General features: G+C 40.8%; 1 protein-coding gene across 1 annotated transcript in view; it reads left to right on the top strand.

Annotated features, from left to right (window-relative positions):
* The window catches only part of LOC147069571 (tetratricopeptide repeat protein 28), a 135767-nt gene that overhangs the window by 97070 nt on the left and 19912 nt on the right, over positions 1–18785 (top strand). The window contains 15 exon segments of the mRNA XM_085950487.1: positions 30–249; positions 850–1069; positions 2384–2657; positions 3188–3403; positions 4475–4597; positions 4844–5049; positions 6163–6342; positions 6877–7021; positions 8462–8701; positions 9509–9701; positions 9833–9977; positions 10981–11150; positions 17052–17144; positions 18155–18195; positions 18197–18364. Coding sequence (XP_085806613.1) covers positions 30–249; positions 850–1069; positions 2384–2657; positions 3188–3403; positions 4475–4597; positions 4844–5049; positions 6163–6342; positions 6877–7021; positions 8462–8701; positions 9509–9701; positions 9833–9977; positions 10981–11150; positions 17052–17144; positions 18155–18195; positions 18197–18364 — 2634 coding nt within the window.

The raw sequence follows: 18785 nt of genomic DNA on the forward strand, positions 1-18785 counted from the left end.
ATTTATTGTAATTCCTCATCAATTTTCAGGACCGTGCTGGAATGGGGCGAGCATACGGTAACATTGGAAATGCTTACTCCGCGGCGGGGTTCTACGAGCAGGCCATCAAGTACCACAAGCAAGAGCTGACGATATCCAAAGAAGTCCACGACAGAAGCTCGGAGGCGTCCACTCACGGCAATCTGGCTGTCGCTTATCAGGCCCTCGGCGCTCATGATATGGCGCTTCTACATTACCGGTCACATTTAGGTAACATTCAAAGATAATGAAGCACTGCATATAAATATTAGCCTCTTAAAACGAAAAGTTGTAACTCCCGTTTTTGTCAAAATGGATTTTAGGTTGGTTGTTATACAATATTGCTTATGAGAAATTTTAGTGGCTTATGGTCATGATTTTTTTACCTTTTTTATGCTTCACGACATTACTATGACAGTATCTGACAGGCCGTAGATTTTTAACAATCCACTTTGATTGTAGAGTGAAGTTCTTTCTCTCTGTAATACCGATAATTCGTGGCTTAGTATTTCATAATTATTCAAACAGATGTCACTGTGTGTTGAATTTATAGATTATGCCAATCAATCGACAGTGGCTAGTAATTTGAGTTTAAAGTCGGTCGAGATAACTCGCAAAAATGTTATGTGCGGCCTGTTGATCACGGCCTCTCTATATATTTTTTTTATTGTGATCTAGTCATCAGTAGATCCTGGTCTAGTGCATAAGGTCTTTCATCCGGGGGCTCTGGGTTCAATTCCAGTGAGGTTACAATATATTTATTTGGTTTTCTTAAAGCCTGGGTGATTGTGATTGTATTAATATTAATACTAATTTGTTTGTTTAATTTAGGTATTGCACGAGAGCTAAAGGACACAGCCGGAGAAGCATGTGCATTGTTGAACCTGGGAAACTGTCTCTCGTCACGGCAGGAATTTGCGCAAGCAGTACCATTTTACGAGCAGTACCTAATGCTGTCTCAGGAACTCGGAGATGTGGCTGCCGAAGCAAAGGCGTGCCATTTCCTAGGCTACGCTCACTACTGCATCGGGAATTATAGGGAGGCTGTTAGGTATGTTAACAAACTTGATAATTGAGTAAAAATTTACTTAGTCCTATGTCAAAATGGAAATACAGTAGAAACTTGACATAACGGACAAATTAGAGTGAGAGGGTGTCCGTTAAAGCTGAAAGTCCGTTATAAAAAACACAAACAAAGTCCTATTCGTCTTCAGATGATATACCCAGACACACCCGTTGTGGAATGACGTTATTGTTCGATATCGACGCACTTACTTTCAGTAATCTTGCTTTGAAAAAAGAATCAAGTTTCATCATCATAAATAAATCCAAAATGTGTCATACCTCTAAAACATTTGTGCCATAAACAAGTGATATTGTAAACAAAACAGAAATCTAGATCGGGTCTAAACATAATATTGTGACTAAGCAAAAAGGGAATACTGCATTAACTTCCAAACAAACACTCGAATGGAGAAGTAAATTGGTATTCCTAATTTGTTGCATACAAAAATGAACCTTACGACCAACTGGAATTTGTTTGCCGTATCTGAAAATAGCTGATACTGTTCGCGGTTTATTGGAAAAAGTTCCATTAGTTATACCTGAATTCACTCGCTCTCCTTCTCTGCGACAGTCTGCTTTGGCAATCACTTGAACTAGATTATGTGAAAAGCTCTAGATTGCTGTAAAACCTAGAAAACTTGAACGTGTAGAATTCATGAGAAAAAAAAGTACCATGTATAATTTCTATTAAAATAAGTTTATTCACCGCCATCTTTAGATTAATAAAGCCTGAGCATAACTTTTTGCACCAGCAACGAGTGGCCCACTTTTCAGCTGTCAAAATCAGATCCCAGATTGCTTGACATATTGATTCGCCCTTTCCGTTTCAAATTGAATTATAAAAAATTCTCAAATCAAATATATTGACTGTCAGTATTATTAATAAATAATATAATTCTTGTTATTCATCAGATGTCAAATTCAGACTAGTCCTTCACACAAAAACCGGTGGTATAATATAGATTTCAAAAAAATATGTAGGATTGATCTTGCATTACATTTGTAGAAGGTGTGTTAATGCTAGTGTATTATTTATCATGTAACTTATCTATTCAAATCAAACCATTCCCTGTGTGAACACTACGTCAGTATGAGCACTCTATAGAACAATGACAGTTCATACATATACAACAACGGGAGGGGCGGAAAAAGTAGGACCAGTCGTTGTGAATGTATCGGCTTTCTACTTGAGTCGGCAATGGTTTATTGTAATATTACTCCCGACGTATACACGAATAGTCCAGACAGTGAACAATCAAAAATTCAAAAGTAATCCCCTATATTAATTTTTACTTTCCAGATATTACGACCAAGACTTATCACTTGCCAAAGACTTACAAGACAAAATGAACATGGGGCGGGCGTACTGCAACCTGGGGCTTGCCCATCTAGCTCTGGGGCAGCTCGAGTCAGCTCTGGAGTGCCAGAAATACTTCTTGGCCATCGCACACATGACGCAGCATCTTCCGGGGAAGTTCAGAGCATTAGGAAACATTGGGGATGCTCTCATAAAGATGGGAGATATTGAGGAAGCCGTTAATATGTATCAGAGACAGCTGGGATTCGCAAGACAGGTATAAATAACAGCTATGTACAGTATAAATAATGACACTGGATAGTTGGACATACCTGGTATTATACTATATATAAATAACATCAAAGGTTTACTAAAATAGGTGAGAACAGCTCAATGACGAAAGGTAATGTTGCTATCATACAGCAGTAGTGAAGACTGCCTCTTGCAAGGATGTAAACATTTTATAACCGAAAAAAACAGTTTATAATACATTAGGGTAGAAAAGTGATACTTTAGCACTTAGGTATAGTATAACATCACATTACATAATATAAGTAATATCATTTTAAAAGCTCATAGATACTATAAAACTGTTTATTTTAAATCAATTAATAGATAATACACATGACATAAATGTGAAATCAAGTCGTCGGCGGCTTGAAAAAAGGTAAGATTTCAATATTTTCTTTGATTGTAATTTCACATACCTACTTACTAATATTTCCAAAACTCAATCTTCTTTTTGTTCTATTATTATATATTTTTACATAGTATAAACAAATAATTCTTCATGATTATTATCTGTAGGCCCGTGACAGAGCATTAGAGGCGTCGGCATGCGGCGCGCTAGGACTCGGTCATCGACTGCTCAGAAGACTGGACAAAGCACTAGGATACCACACCCAGGAGTTGACACTCCGACAGGAGATGGCTGACTTGGCGGGAGAGGCAAGGGCTCATGGACATCTTGGGACTGTTCATATGGCATTGGGGAATTATACCCATGCTGTTAAATGTTACCAGGTAATTTGATAATATCATGTTAAGATGTGTTTAGTCTAAACAGAGCCATTCTTAATTGTTAACACGGTGACACTTTTCCGTTATTTTTATTGGTCCAAATTAACAAGGAAGTAATTACATAAACAATGCGGTTATCTGCTGTAATTGGTAATTCGTAACATGGCGAAAATTTAAGTTGGTTGGTGTGAAATAGGTTTCTTAATTGTGAAGCTCGGTCAAATTCGGGTATGCTCGTGCAGGCATGTCTATTGTTTATCCACCCAAACCCCGAAATTTTGTATTGAAACGTCAAACAAGAAATGAACATATCAACATAACATACAATTCTATTAGTCAGGTTATTGCAGTACGTATTAAAAAAAATATGTTACTACTGGCCACTCGATATTTGATAGCTCGCCGTGACCCATGACGTAGATTATTTTTCAAAATAGTCACATCTCGCATCTCAATTTTCAATATGTAATTGACGTACTCTATCTCTCTCTAAAAGTTAACACAGCCAAGAAAGGGGGTATCAAAAAATAACAATTTTGACAGTTAACTTATTGTAATAATTAAGTCCCAGAATAAATAAAGTAATAAATGTGATATATATCACTTTTTGGGTGTTAAGTGATATCTTAGAATAGCCTTGCAAGTACCGTTCCGTGTTTAACATTAGGACAGAATTAGTTAGGTATATAAATTATGTAATGGGTACTTGTTAAAACAATATATCTTATAGATTACCAGTGGCGATTTTCCTTCATGTAGATGACGCAATCAATTCATCAGATGATTTAAAGAGGACCTCGAAACAGTTCAAACTAGTCATATAATCCTTAAATCATAATATGGAAATCTTATAAAGATGCGTAGGCATTTAACAAAATCCATGCAGTTATCATCATAGGGGCCCATAACATAACCACTCAAACAGATACGTACTTGTTCACAAAAAATTAATCACTAATATTAATATACGGCATCACTTTATCTTCAATAACAATTGGATAAGGAAAAGATACCTTGTACCTTGCCCGCCACTGCAAATTACTAACCTAATCTAATTCTCCATATTATTTCCAGGAACAATTAGAGAGAGCTCAAGAGCTTCAAGATTGTGCGGTCGAAGCCCAGGCGTTTGGAAACCTCGGTATCGCCAGGCTAAACATGGGACACTTTGAAGATGCCATTGGATACTTAGAACAGGTTCTTATTACTTCATTTTAATAACATATTGTCTTATTTTAATAACATGTTATATTATGATTTATTTTATTGGCAATAGCCCGATGAAAAGACATCAAAAAGTATTATAATCTCTGTAGTGTGAAAATCTTGATTATAAATGCATAATACAGTCTAACCAAAGACGTTGAAGAAAACATTCTTGGTAACGTGGTAACGCTACTTCTTACGATCAAAAATAATTCATAAATTATGTCATTTCTTCAGCAACTAGCAACATTGGAACGCCTAAGCACGCCGACAACACTGCTGGATAAAGGCCGAGCGTTTGGCTCACTGGGAGATTGTTACGACGCACTTGGTGATCCTGAAGAGGCTGTCAAATGCCATGAGCAGCATCTCGCTCTGGCACTCAGCACCAAGAATACGAGAGAGCAGGAAAGAGCGTACCGAGGATTGGGATTAAGCCATAAGTATGACATTAATATCTTTAGTCATAGAATAATTATTAGTCTTTTATTAGGTAAAAATAGTTTATTAAATTATTTGAAAGTGCAAGTACGTTATAAAAACTAAATATTTGGAGTAATCCGTGACGTCAGTTAGTAATTAAAGCATTTAGTTGATACCTACCTTGATTTACAAAAACCGATAACCAACAATATTAACATAATTTGATAAGCATTTCATGTAAGAACTACCTAAAAGTTAACTAGTTAAAATCGTCATAATTAAGTAAGATGCTCGTAGCTTAATTGTAAAAGCACACTGGTGTGAATCCAGGTTCAAGTCCGTCCTGTGCCATATTTTTTTCTAAAAAAAGAGTTTTTCTAGTAATTGATCACCTACAAAAATAAAAATGCATCCTTTTAATATAAAATTTAATTAGAATTAGTGTTTTATATAAAAATTGTAAGTATTGACTTACAGAATAGATTAATAAGATAGAAAAATGTAAAAGCCATTCGTCATGGACCACGGTTTTGAAGCCGAATTCGGTTTATTATTTTATAACAGTCAGGTCATAAAACATAAGAAGTACAAAGCACATGTCTTCAAATATCACCAATATTGAATGTACGTTTCATTTATGTGACTATTGAAAATAACATATTCTTTAACACGTGTTTAAGTTTATCTCATATTCTTCCACACTCGAGATTTAAGCCTTGTTACAGCCTCACCCAGAAGGCAACCCACTTCCTATGATATTTGTGTTTCCTGGTTATTCTAATATTGATTGACTGGAGGCATCTAGTGACAAGATACGAAAGATGAAATTTAATACATTACTCATCATCTACGAATTAAAAAACATCAACCCATTAAATGCCGGAGGGGGGGTCCTTATTAGCATCATGGTACCCGGTGGGCCATGAATTTTTATCATTAAAATGTACTTTGATAAGTTCTTTCAAGGTTCACATAAGATTTTTTAATTATTCATAGTTTTAATTTATAAAAAATGTGCATAACTTGAAATCTATTTTATTTATATCGAATAGATCTTCAGTATTATAACCATACTTATATTTTACAGGCAGTACAGTTCCTTAAAACCTAATGTATAAAATTTAACGTTTTAGATCTTTGGGCAATCTTCAGCAAGCTCTGGTCTGCTTGGAGAAGAGACTGGTGGTGTCACACGAGCTCGGTAGTTCAGAGGCCAAGGCGCAGGCTTATGGAGAACTCGGTAACATCCACGGGAGTCTCGGAAATTTAGAGCAAGCCGTGTCGTGCTTGGAACACCAAAGAAATATCGCCAGGTAATTAATTGATTTGAACCTTACGTTAAATACATATTTTTCTAACTCATTGGGTCCTTGATCAAATATAAATTCAAAAAACAACATGTCATTTTTGCCAGATGTACGAGTTGAATAATAAGAATAATAATAATAAATGAAAATTCCTAACTATTTATGGTCAACATCGTAACTAAGCATTTTATATCTACTCTTCTTATCGCACCATCCCCTAACGAAGGTCAGCCACCATCAGGGCAATCTTTGCTTTATCATCTGCTATCCGATCAGTTCGGTGGTGCTGCACTCATACCAATCACGAAGGTTCTTTAGTCATGAAATGCGGCATTGTCCTTTAATACGTTTACCATTGATCTTTCCTTGAATGACAAATTGGGGAATGCTGTACTTTTGTCCTCTCATAACGTGGCTGAAGTACTGTAGTTTTCTGGTTTTGATACATAGTAGAACTTCTCGGTCTTTTCCCGTTCGTTTAAGAACCATTTGTCACCCCGTCAGTCCAAGGAATTTATATCTATTATTTTATTATTTTAGAGAATTAAATGACCGAGTTATGGAGTCAGACGCAGTGTCGTCTCTTGGAGTAGTGTACCAACAAATGGGAGACTACGCCACAGCCCTGAGATATCATCAGATGGACTTGGAGTGTGCACATCAATTAGGAATTACACACCTACAGGTGATAATTATTATAATATATTCTAATACTGAAATTAAACATATTGTCACCTCCGAAAGGGGGGGGGGTAGGTATCAGCGCTGGACCCCCCGTGATGATGTAATGTCATGTCACGGTGGTATCGTCTGCTTCTTCTTTCGGGGACATGTTTATGTTGATTGACAACGCGGAAGTACAGGCGAAAACAGGGCGTTTATTGTTCGGAATATAAATACAGTAAAGTACAGCGTACAAAATATTTAACAAAAAAATATTTTAAAAAAAATAAATAAATTTGAATTGGCGGGAGACGCCGACGGCCGCGGCCGGCGTCCTGCGAGACCAAAAACCGAATGAAATAATCCTTTTTTGGAGAGCAGGTCAACTCTAGGCAAGAATAAAATAAAACAAATTCTGTCACTGAAAAATGACAAAAACACTCTGCATATTATGTACCTGGCTTATTTCTGAGAATTTCGCTCAAAACAGAAATAGTCAGCCAGACCTTTTTTAGGTACCAGCTTTGAAAAGGGCTGTATTTCTTTGCTAGGTAGGTACATATTTTGAAATATTTGAACTAGGTACAAATACATATTTTTTCAAAGTAATCTCAAATCAGATATTGTAGGTACTAGGTACATTGTATGGCTGGGAACTTTGCTTTCAATATTTATGTAGGTAAGTGTACGAATTTAATACCTATTGGTCAAAATTGGATGAAGGCTAATGTAGGTAATAATATTAAAAAAATGATATTAATAATTACTATTTGCTTACGGGCTAGAAATTTGCCTCGCAGTCGATCTTTTCATGTTTGCATGAATCAGCCCAATGATGATTCAGGCCTCATGGCCTTGGATCCTCTGAGGATGCCATGGTTTAGGCGGTATCAATATTCCTACCAATTGAGGTATAAAAGCTCCAGAGCAGAGCCTATTATGAACCTCCACAGAGTAGAGGCTATATTAATCGGCGTTTTTATGAGGAATTGTTGATAGTTTTTTATGTAAACCATTACTCTAATCAAATACATATAAATAATGCAGATTATCCACCACAGAGCGTAGCAATATTATCACACAGGAGGCAAAGAAGCGGTTGTCAGTTCAGCTCAGTCTATTATCTAGCTTGTCTAGTTCAATACATTAATCTTGTTTGACTTCCGAAAACTGATACGCAGTGTTCAGTCGCCCTATCAAAGTCAAGTGAGCTAGTCGATTGAACTTGGTACAAGACAGATTAGCCGTATGAATTATGCTATCCTCGCATCGTATTAATTGTCACCGCTAAGTACCATGTTTTCACTCCAAAAATGTTTCTAACGTATGTCTACTGTCCTGGCAAAGAGGTCCCATTACTCCACCCTCTTCCATCCTCTTCATAGAGTACCAGAGAAGAGAGATGTCATCAGTAATAATGATATTATATTAAACCAATATAAATGAATTATAATCATTGTAGGGCCGAGCCTGTGGCAATCTGGGCGCCGTTCATGAGGCGTTAGGAAACCTGGAGGAAGCTGTGCGGTGTCAGGAACAGCATCTGGCCCATGCCGCAGCAGCCAGTGATCGACTGGCCAGGGCCGTCGCTCTCGGAGCCTTAGGAAGAGTCCATCATGCGAGGGGAGCTCCTGATCAGGCGGTTGCCTATTTGAGGCAAGGATTGTCCATAGCCGAGTCCCTGGGAAGAAGAGAGGAAGAGGTGACGGATATTCTTTTCACTAGTTTATATAGATTTAATACAAATCAAATCAAACTAAACGTATTGCTAATTTTATTGAATACATAAGAGTGTCATTTCATTCAACGTCATTGCTCTGGATTAAACACACATTAAAAAAACAAATTAAGAATGTTGCCTAATGCACAATTCGAATTCACAATTCACAGTTTAAAGGACACATGCATAGTAATAAGTGGGTTTATGCGATACACATCACTTGGAATGCTATGCCCTTGTTGTCACCTTGACTTTTTCCTATTCCATGTAACGCAAGCCCACTATGCATAGTCACATAAATGTGACACTGCATAGTGGTGTTTTACACTTACTTTAAATACACAAAATTGGCAATATAACAAATATTTATTATCCATAATAATTATGTTTTATATTTGTGTGTGAGCTAATATGCTTGTATAATATGTAACGTCTACTCGTATGTCCTAAAAATGTGCAGAAAGAACACATTTTGGAAGCTTGTTAAACCTAATGTGAGTATGGCACTAATTTCTCACCCAGGGCCTTCAGGGTTCGATTACCGGGTAACAATACTTCTATATGATTTTATCTCTGGATATTTCACACTATTATTATTGGGCCTCATGGCACCAATGTTAAAAAGAGAAAAAAACCTTCTATAAATTGTTTTCCATGTAGTACATTAAAATAAATAACATATATGAACAAATCAATCCATCAACTTGAACCATCTAAATGTACGTGTGTATGATTATAAAAGAGCTGGCAAACATTACACAATATTAACTTTAACACTTTTATCAATAGGCCCGGATCAGACATCGCTTAGGAGTCGCTCTATGGGCTTGCGGACAAGCGGAAGGAGCAAGACAACAGTTAGTCGCAGCCAACGCCCTTCTCATTGCTCTGAGAGGCCGGGCGAGATCCAGTGGACCGAGAGGAACCAGGATTGCATCACTACAAGCTGCCACAACTAGGGCACTACAGACGGTTTTAGTTGGTAACTACACCCTATAATTTAGTTAATAATATTATACTACATATAAAATTATTCCTGTCGTATAATTTTAAAACTACTTTACGAATTACATTTAAAGTGAAATGCTTCCTAAATGAGATAATCTTTTCAAGGTCTTGGAAGGCAGCAAGAGGCTTTGGTTGTAGCAGAAAACGGGAGGAGTAGATCCTTACTCGACCTGATGTTGGAGAAACCGAATCTCACTACACCTGGCAACATCCCACAGTCATGTCCGACTGGGATTCCTGGATTGAATAGGTAAAAAAGTTTAATCTATATAACGTATACTTACCTAGAACAATTCACTCTAAACAAACAGCACGCAAAGTAAACACATGGTCTTCATAATGTAGCGACAAGTGACAACGTGAAAAGGAGCCATTACTCGAACATACGCATACTGTAGGCTTTTTGGGATATCATCACTGTTTCCACGTGATCAGTCCATGTAGCAATTCACCTATCCATTATCCAAGCTGACATCTATGCTGACTTTACTGCGAATGCCATATTTCCGTTCGGTACTTTTTTCACATTTTTCCATTTTCTTTCTAAGCCAAGATGTCAAATACATCAAAAAATCCTAACTGCTTGTAAGGATATTTAAATTAATTACATAATTATGTTGTACATTATATCTATTAACGTCCACGAAAATAACTTTCCTTCAGGGATCAGGTCAGAACCAACTTCTTGTGGTCTATTAACTCGGAGTAGCTTAAATTTATTATGTAATAATATCAAGATTAAGTTATATTTTATACATCTATACATATTTAACTAGATGTGGAATTGTAACAGACTATTTGCTAAGACAAAATTTTCTGCCATGGAAACTCAGCAACGCGACGGCTTCAGTTAGAAGGAAAAGCGGGAAGAGGCGATGATTACAGATTGTCATCACTTGCCGCCTACCTAGGCAGTCAGACCATGTCCATTTATTAGGCTGGGGCACCTCATGCCGACTGCATTCATATATTTATATTGAAATTAATTGTTGTATAAACTGTAATTAATCATCATTTTTAATTCTTAATACTTCTCCGCCAATGTTGTTATTGGATTCACCCACTATGTCTTTACACCACGTATACCAATTACTACACCCATCTTATTATTAACATAATGCTTTCGGGCCCTTTTAATTAATTTTGTAATTAACATGTTAATTTGCATTTAAAAAGTAATTAGCAAAAACACAATTTTGTGCTGCCCGTAAGCTATGGGTTAATTCCATCAATGTTCCTTATTTTCTTTTCAGATCATCAACTCCAAGCCCAATCGACACAGGCCGAGATCGAATACCAGACGTGTGGAGTCCACAGAGCATAGAGCAGATTCTTGAGATAGTCAATAGGCAGAAGTCATCAGTTCTCTACTATAGTTTGGCAGCCGGGTTCTTGTACGCTTGGCTCATTGTACCAATGAAAGGTAAGAAACCAACATTATTGTAGTAGTCATTTTTTAGGTTAATTACATATACGTCTGATTTAGGCATACCGAAGAATTGCAAACAGGTCATGTATTTTTCTCAGAAACTGTACCTAGAGGGTAATAGTATTATGTCCAGCCTCTTTGATTATATCCTATGTCCATTGATCTGAAGCCGCAGTAAAGTAATCGATAGAATTTGTAGGTTCTATCGTAGGGTTCCAATGACATTAATATGGACGAATCATCTGGAAAAAAAAATGACACTCACTTTATTGTCGGGTCTGCCGAATGGCATAATCTGTTTTAACGCCATTACAATAAAGGTGATATTGCTATGAATTCCTGATGCTTTTTGTTGGTCTGCCAAATGGTTCGGTTCGAACGGGTTTGCTCAAATGAACATTGACATTAGAAACACTGCTCTAACACCAGGTTGCGACTGAACTGTCGAGCCGTGCGGACGTGTTTTTGCATCGCTATTATTTCACTTTCGTTATCTTCAATTTTGACCCTGCTATTCACAAGTTTTTGATCCCGTTTCTATACTAATACCTTCGCCTGCCCTTGGAATACGATTTGTGAAACTTTTGTGTGTTTTCCCCCTGGACTTTCCCGGGAATTGTGACTTTTAATTCGTTTAATAATAGTTACGTAATTATTGTAACAATAATATTTATTGTGCGATAAATTGTGGTTGAGTGAGTGACGTGTGACGAGTGTTACCTAGCGCCATGGTCAACCACAAAGGGGACCCCATGCAAGTGGAAGGAATGTCCACTAGGAAGCGGAAGTCGGACGTGGCTGAGGGTATTGGTGACCCAAAGCAGGCCCCCAAGGTCAAGGATAAAAGGCCTGAGAAAGAAAAAGAGAAAGACAAGCAGAGCGCTTCCACCACTTCAAAGGGCAAGGGCGTTAAGTCAAGGGCTGGTTCAACCTCAGCATCTTGCGAGGAGATCAGTCCCGTGGCTTTGAGTATTCTCTCTGAGTCTCAGGAGAGTGCGTCCAGGGCAACGATTGCCATCAAAAGGGCGCTTGCCACCCTCGAGAAGGACAGTCGTATTGCCAGAGCAACCGTGAACGCAGTTGCCGAGGAGCTTGAGATGGCAATCACCGAAACGTGGGCCATGGCGATAGAGCTGGAGGCACACAAGGCAATTGTGAAGGATCGTGCCTCCTTAACGAGAGCCATCATCCAGGCTCCTTCTAATGCTCCTCCCAGGGCTCTTTGGAGTGACGTAACCCGTAGAGAGGCTCAACCAACTAGAGTCTCCGAATGGCCACCAGTTCCTCCGAAAACTGTCACCAGGCCGGGGGTGATGTTTTATCCCACTAAGGAGGGCCAAGAATCGACTGCCACAAAGGAAGCGGTCATGAAAACTATTGTGCCTGAAACTTTGGGAGTGCACATCACCGGGGTACGCAAGATCCGGGGAGGCGGGATCATCGTGCATCCCAAAAGTGACGACGAGGCTAAGCGGCTCATGGCTGCCCCTGGGCTGACTGAGGCCGGCTTAAAGGCCCAAGTCGCGGGGAGAAAGCTTCCCCGCGTCATAATTTTTAATGTACCTATTGAGACGACAGAAGAGCAGCTCAAGGAGGCAATCATAAACAATACCCAGGAGGCGTCTGGCCTTGCATCTGAGGGTTACGCTGGAACTAAACTGAGCCACAAGGCGGGACCGAAGACCGAACGTTGTCATATGATAATGTCGATCCCTGGAAAGGCTCGAGAGGCGCTGCTTAATGATGGCAGACTTTTCATGGGGTGGAATTCGTTCCCTGTGCGTGACTTTTGCGGAGTTGTCAAGTGTGCAAAGTGCCACTTATACGGACATATGGCTAAGGGTTGCAACGCTAAGGTTACAACGTGCGGCCACTGCACTAAAGAAGGGCATGACAGAGCAGACTGCCCCACCGCTGACGAACCGGGCAAGTGCCCTGCGTGCACGCGCTACAAGAAGCCGAACGGCCACTTGGCCACCGATCCCGACTGTCCCGCGCGCCTACACGCTATTGAGGAGGAAAGAAGCCGCACTGATTACTGTCCGCAATGATCTCCTTCGCTCAGATAAACGTGGGCAGAGGTCGAGCCACATCTGCCGAGCTGCTTGAGGTTGCTCGGGATCAGAATACGGACATAATTATGATACAAGAGCCATACGCCTTTGGTCCCAATCGGGGCCTAAGCGGTGGCCGTATCATACAAGCTACCCCGAAATCTCTAGCTTGCATATTTGTAATTGACACCGCACTGACTGTGTTGCATCTCTCGCATCTATCCAATGAGCTCTTCGCGGTGGCGGAGATTGCTAATAACAGGGGGCTCTCCATTGTAGTTATATCTGCGTATTTTCAGTACAGTTCTTCTACCCTGTATTGCACAAAACAACTGGAGAAAATCTTATATGCTTGCAGAGGCAAGCAGATAATTGTTGGGGCGGACGTTAACGTCCAGTCCTTGCTCTGGGCCCAGACGTAACAAGGACAAACCTGAGCCACTCGAGGAGCTCTTGGCCGCCTTTGATTTGACGGTGCTAAATGACCCTAACGGGCCGGCCACTTTCTCCACCGGAAATGGTGAGTCACATATTGATGTCACTCTGACATCCAGTGGCGTTGCCAGACGCGCCGTGGACTGGCAGGTCCACATGGACGCGGTGGCTAGCGATCATCGTCTGATCACATTTTCGTTCAGAGTTGCGGGAGATGCGGCCCCATTGAGCCAAACCGAGAGCCTACTACTTCCCAGGCGCTTTCGGACGAGCGGTGTCAATTGGGATGCTTTTGACGTCAAAATTGGTGGACTGGCCTCTGCCATGTCGGCTGACGATCTCCACCAAAGAGCCAATGACTTGACTGCGTTCATTACTCAAACTGCGGAGTCCACGCTGGGTAGAACCTCTCTGAGGCCACCCAACCTTGCGCCATGGTGGATACCAAAATTGACGTCTTTGAGAAGGACCATGAGACTTGCCCAAAGAAAATTGCAAAGAGCTAGAAGATCTCAGAACGACTTACCCAGAAATGACGAACCTACGGAGATTGCTTATAAATCCGCAAGGGCAAAATTCAAAAAAGAGTTAAATAAAGCCAAGAAAAAGCACTGGCGGGATTTTGTCTCTGAAATGGGGGGCTATGATCCGTGGGGACCGCCTTTCCGCGTGATAAAGCTGGGCTCAAGGCCTGGTAAAGTCATGGCGGCTATGCGGCGCCCCGATGGCACCTTTGCGATGGACAGCGCAGAGTCTGCATCCATACTGCTGGAAGCTCTAATTCCACAGGACATACCTACGGCACATGAAGATGACAGAACCTGTCAACTAAGACTATCTGCAATCTTGCCGTTGGAAACTCACCATTCTCCTGAGCTTACCCAGTCGGAGGTGGGATTAATTTTTGATGGCCTCAGGGCGGGCAAAGTCCCCGGACCTGATGGGATCAGCAATGTGATTGCCAGAAGGGCGTGGCTTCGAGCACCTCATGAGATAGTCGGGCTGTATGCTGACTGCATGAGCAGGGGCATCTTCCCGGACTGTTGGAAGAAGGGTCTCCTTAGGATTATACCTAAGATGAGCACACGACCACCGCATGACCCAAAAGCGTACCGTCCAATCACTCTTCTGCCAGTGCTGGGTAAGATATTGGAGCGGTTAATCAGCAGAAGACTGGAGGACCACCTTGAGAGAATCTACCCTATCTCGGAGAGGCAATTTGGCTTTAGACCCGGCAAGTCTACTGAGGACGCTATCAGATTTGCACAGAAATTTGTTGAGGACTCAGAAGGAGTTATTGTGGCAGGCTTCTTTTTGGACATAGCCGGTGCCTTCGACACCGCATGGTGGCCATTAATTCTATCTAAGCTTCGGCTCCGACAGATCCCGGGGGACCTCTTTGCCCTAGTGCAAAGCTATTTTAATAAAAGGGAAGTTATATACGACTCTAGCACTGAATTGATTTACAGGGAGACCACCATGGGGTGTCCGCAGGGTTCCGTGCTTGGCCCCTTGCTATGGAATATACTTTTTGACGATGTTTTGACGTTACCTCTGCCACCGGGCTGCGCGCTCGTCGCGTACGCTGATGACCTTCTTTTACTAGTTGGCTCGTCGAGCCGTCCGACACTCGAGCGCGTAGCTAAGGACGCATTATCGAGAATCCTTAACTGGGGTAAGCTTAATAAGCTTGCATTTGCACCTGGCAAAACGGAAGCTATCCTCCTAAAGGGCAGCTCAAGGATAAACATAAATAAGCGATCACCCGCAGTGCGCTTCGGCGACTCTGCTATAAGGTTTTCTCGAGAGGTGACCTACTTGGGGGTCGTTCTGGACGAGAAGCAGACCTTTTTGAAGCATGCTAAAGTAATTGTGGCTAAGGCCAACTCAGCCTATCAGAAGGTTGCTCGCCTGGCGGGCAACAATTGGGGCCTAAAGCCTCGGGCCCTGAGAATCGCCTACGAGGCTATATTCATGGGCATCGCTGGCTATGCCTCCAGCGTGTGGCACACCAAAGCCTCGCTGACAATTGTGAAGAGGGCTCTGCTTAGCGGACAGAGGGCTGCTCTGATTGGCCTTACTAAGGCCTATAGGACCACATCTTCGGATGCCCTGGCGGTCCTTGCGGGGGTCTTTCCCCTCGACTTGCACGTTCAAATTAGAGGATCGATCACTCTCCTTATGAGGAGGATCAATACAACTCTCGCCGGTGTCCCTCTGACACCGCCATCGAGAGTGGAGGGCGTGAGCTACAGAAAAACTGTATCTGAGCTGGTCTACAAGACCGCATATGCGGCATGGCAGGCGAGATGGGTGGCCTCCTCTAAGGGCCGCCAGACTTTTCTATACTTCCCAGATGTCTCGGTGAGACACATGACGAGGAGACTGGTGCCTACCCACTGGACTAGTCAATTCATGACTGGCCATGGAAACTTTGCGGCCAAACTGCAGGGGTTTGGTTTGGCAGGACATGGGTCGGGTTGCTCATGTGGACACGACCAGCAGGACGCAGAGCACGTCCTGTGGGACTGTCCACTTATGGGCCCCGAACGAGCGGAGTTGTTTGCCCGGGTCCGACCCCATTCGGGCCCAATAGGACACGCGGACATGGTGGCAACCGAGGCCAATTTTGAGGCCAAACACCATTACAATAAAGGTCATATTGCTATAAATTCTCGATGCGTGATATCGCATAATGGAAATTGCGTGACGTCTACCCATACATGCGAATGCCCGAATTTACTTGCTAGCTACTGTATTGAGTGCGTCGTCATTAATAATGTCATTGTAGGGTTCTAACTTCCTGACTGGTTCAAATTCACATGTTTTTTATTGTGTTTAACTCCATACAAAAGCATCTCTCTTAAAAAAAATCTATATTATTTAAGTTTTGTACAATTTGAGTGGAATAGTACAAAACTCAAATGGAATAGTACAAAATTTAAATCCATTAGAAAAAAACCGTTTGTCGAAACCTCTATAGGAGACAGCCTAGACTGCCAGTTTTTAGAAAAAGGAAATAAAATATCCTTAAATTGGTATAGTTATATATTATGTAATCGTTGATGCGGCCAATATTCACATGCGGGTCGGAGTGTTAGACTCTCGTCAAGACCGATGAGCATGATCTCCATGTATTCGCGAGAAAGGTGCTATGTAGAATATATGGACCCATACTAGAATAAGAAGATTGGCATATACATACAACGTAGCCTGGGGCTCGACAACCTCTTCCAAAAAGAATGTATCTCCGAATTCGTTAAACTTGGTAGACTCCAATGGGTAGGCCATGTAGCAAGAATGGACAGTACTAGGATCCCCTTGACGGTTGGAAGTTGACTGGCAGGCGCAGACTTGAGTATATTTCTATTTTCTTTCATTAATAATTGTGTTATTTGCTTAACAGGTGTTGTGCGGTTCCACCAAGTACCCATCAGTGAAGACCGAGAGAACAATGGTGCACCGAGTATCAACTCCGATGAACTTTTACCACCATCAGGTTGGTCAGAAGTCTCCATAATAGGATAGTATTAAAATACATGAATGTAAAATCCATTTCAAAATACATACTGATTTATAATTATGATTACAAACGTCCTTGGCTTCGTGATCGACAAATAAGTGTACTGTATTGGATTTGTAATGGGTAAATACGAGACTCCGGGCACTCACCTGACGTTGTTGGTGGTAGGTTCGTTTTTTATTATGAGCACCGGCTTAACTCTTGGGCATCGTCAATAGCTCACAAGATACACACCCACGGTGTATCACACTGTATGGTGCTAATGTTACCAGCAGAGTGACCTCAATTAGATGCTAGCGATATCGAAATTATTAAATTAAATTATTAGATGGCCGGGAGAGATATAGGACAAAGAACTTGAAAATTAAAAGTAATAATTGGCGAAAACAATTGTTAACCTCAGATTCATTTTGCCACCGTATTATATTTTCAAATTAGCATCTCCATTAGCCAATCAACTAATAAATATTACTTACTTACTTACTGTACCCTGTAACGCTCCATCAACGGAGGATACAACAAGCACAAGAACGTGCCACTTCCCTCAGTCCATGCGGTCTGGCTCCTCCCACCATATGAGACCTGTGACACGTGGATCGCTTTTGTAGCATCTCTGCATGGTGACTGGAATCATTGAGGTTGAGTAATATTAGCAAAATAAAATTGAACAAGTCACCATTTGTTTATATCTTTGTAACTAATCTGTTATTAAATTTTGGAATACATTTTTTTTCATATTCTTCTGACAGATGTTGGAATTTTTAAATGTATGTACATAATATGCCCTTTTTTTAAATTTTAACCATTTTAACCATATTTTTTTTAAATAAACAACTCAGTTCATTAACTATCAAATCCACTTTCTTCTGTGAGTAAAATAGTATTAAAATCGGAGGTTAGTTCCAAAGTCGATTATCTCCATCATCAGCCATTTTTAATATTTTTTGACCAATGGCAGCACAACTAAACATTAACAATCTCACCAGGTTCAGTATTGGAGCACTACATCCAATCATGGCGAGACAGTCCTTCACACTGAACTTCAGAAATCAGGGCCAGGAGGACAGATGGGATCTGCGGGAGGCAACGGAGGTCCAGGTGAGGGCCACGGAGGCTCGAACTGGGACAGGAATGCACAGGGAGATGAGATGCCCGGTGACAGAGCTGGATTCTTAAGATGGTAAATTGATAACCATGTCACATGTATTTTACCCAGGGCTCTAAATGGGCAGGAGCGCACCGGAGCGCCGTTTCGGTTCGTGAAAATCGTAAAATCTCCGCTCCTTCTCGTGGAAAAAATAATTTGACCGTCTAAGCTAGATAGGCCATATACAAAAAAATCTAACACACTTATTTTTATAAAATACACATAAAATTTGATAACTACGTTAATATCTTCAGAAAATTGTCGAGCGCTCCGGTTCGTAAACTTTTCCATTTCGAGCGCTGATTCTACCCCAAAAAGGTTTTTGCTTATTGATATAATTATTACTTAGTTATAATTAGGGCCCGGATTTATATGCTAGTGCATGTTTTGTTAGGGTGTATGCACAGCTATGAGAGTTGCACAGAAATCCAATTTGAAACACAGAATCCAAAAATAAAATTTTATTGTGC

Source organism: Rhyacophila brunnea, unplaced genomic scaffold (genome assembly GCF_057557595.1).
Source record: "Rhyacophila brunnea isolate RB1 unplaced genomic scaffold, BYU_Rbru_1.0 scaffold_23, whole genome shotgun sequence".
NCBI lineage: Eukaryota > Metazoa > Arthropoda > Insecta > Trichoptera > Rhyacophilidae > Rhyacophila > Rhyacophila brunnea.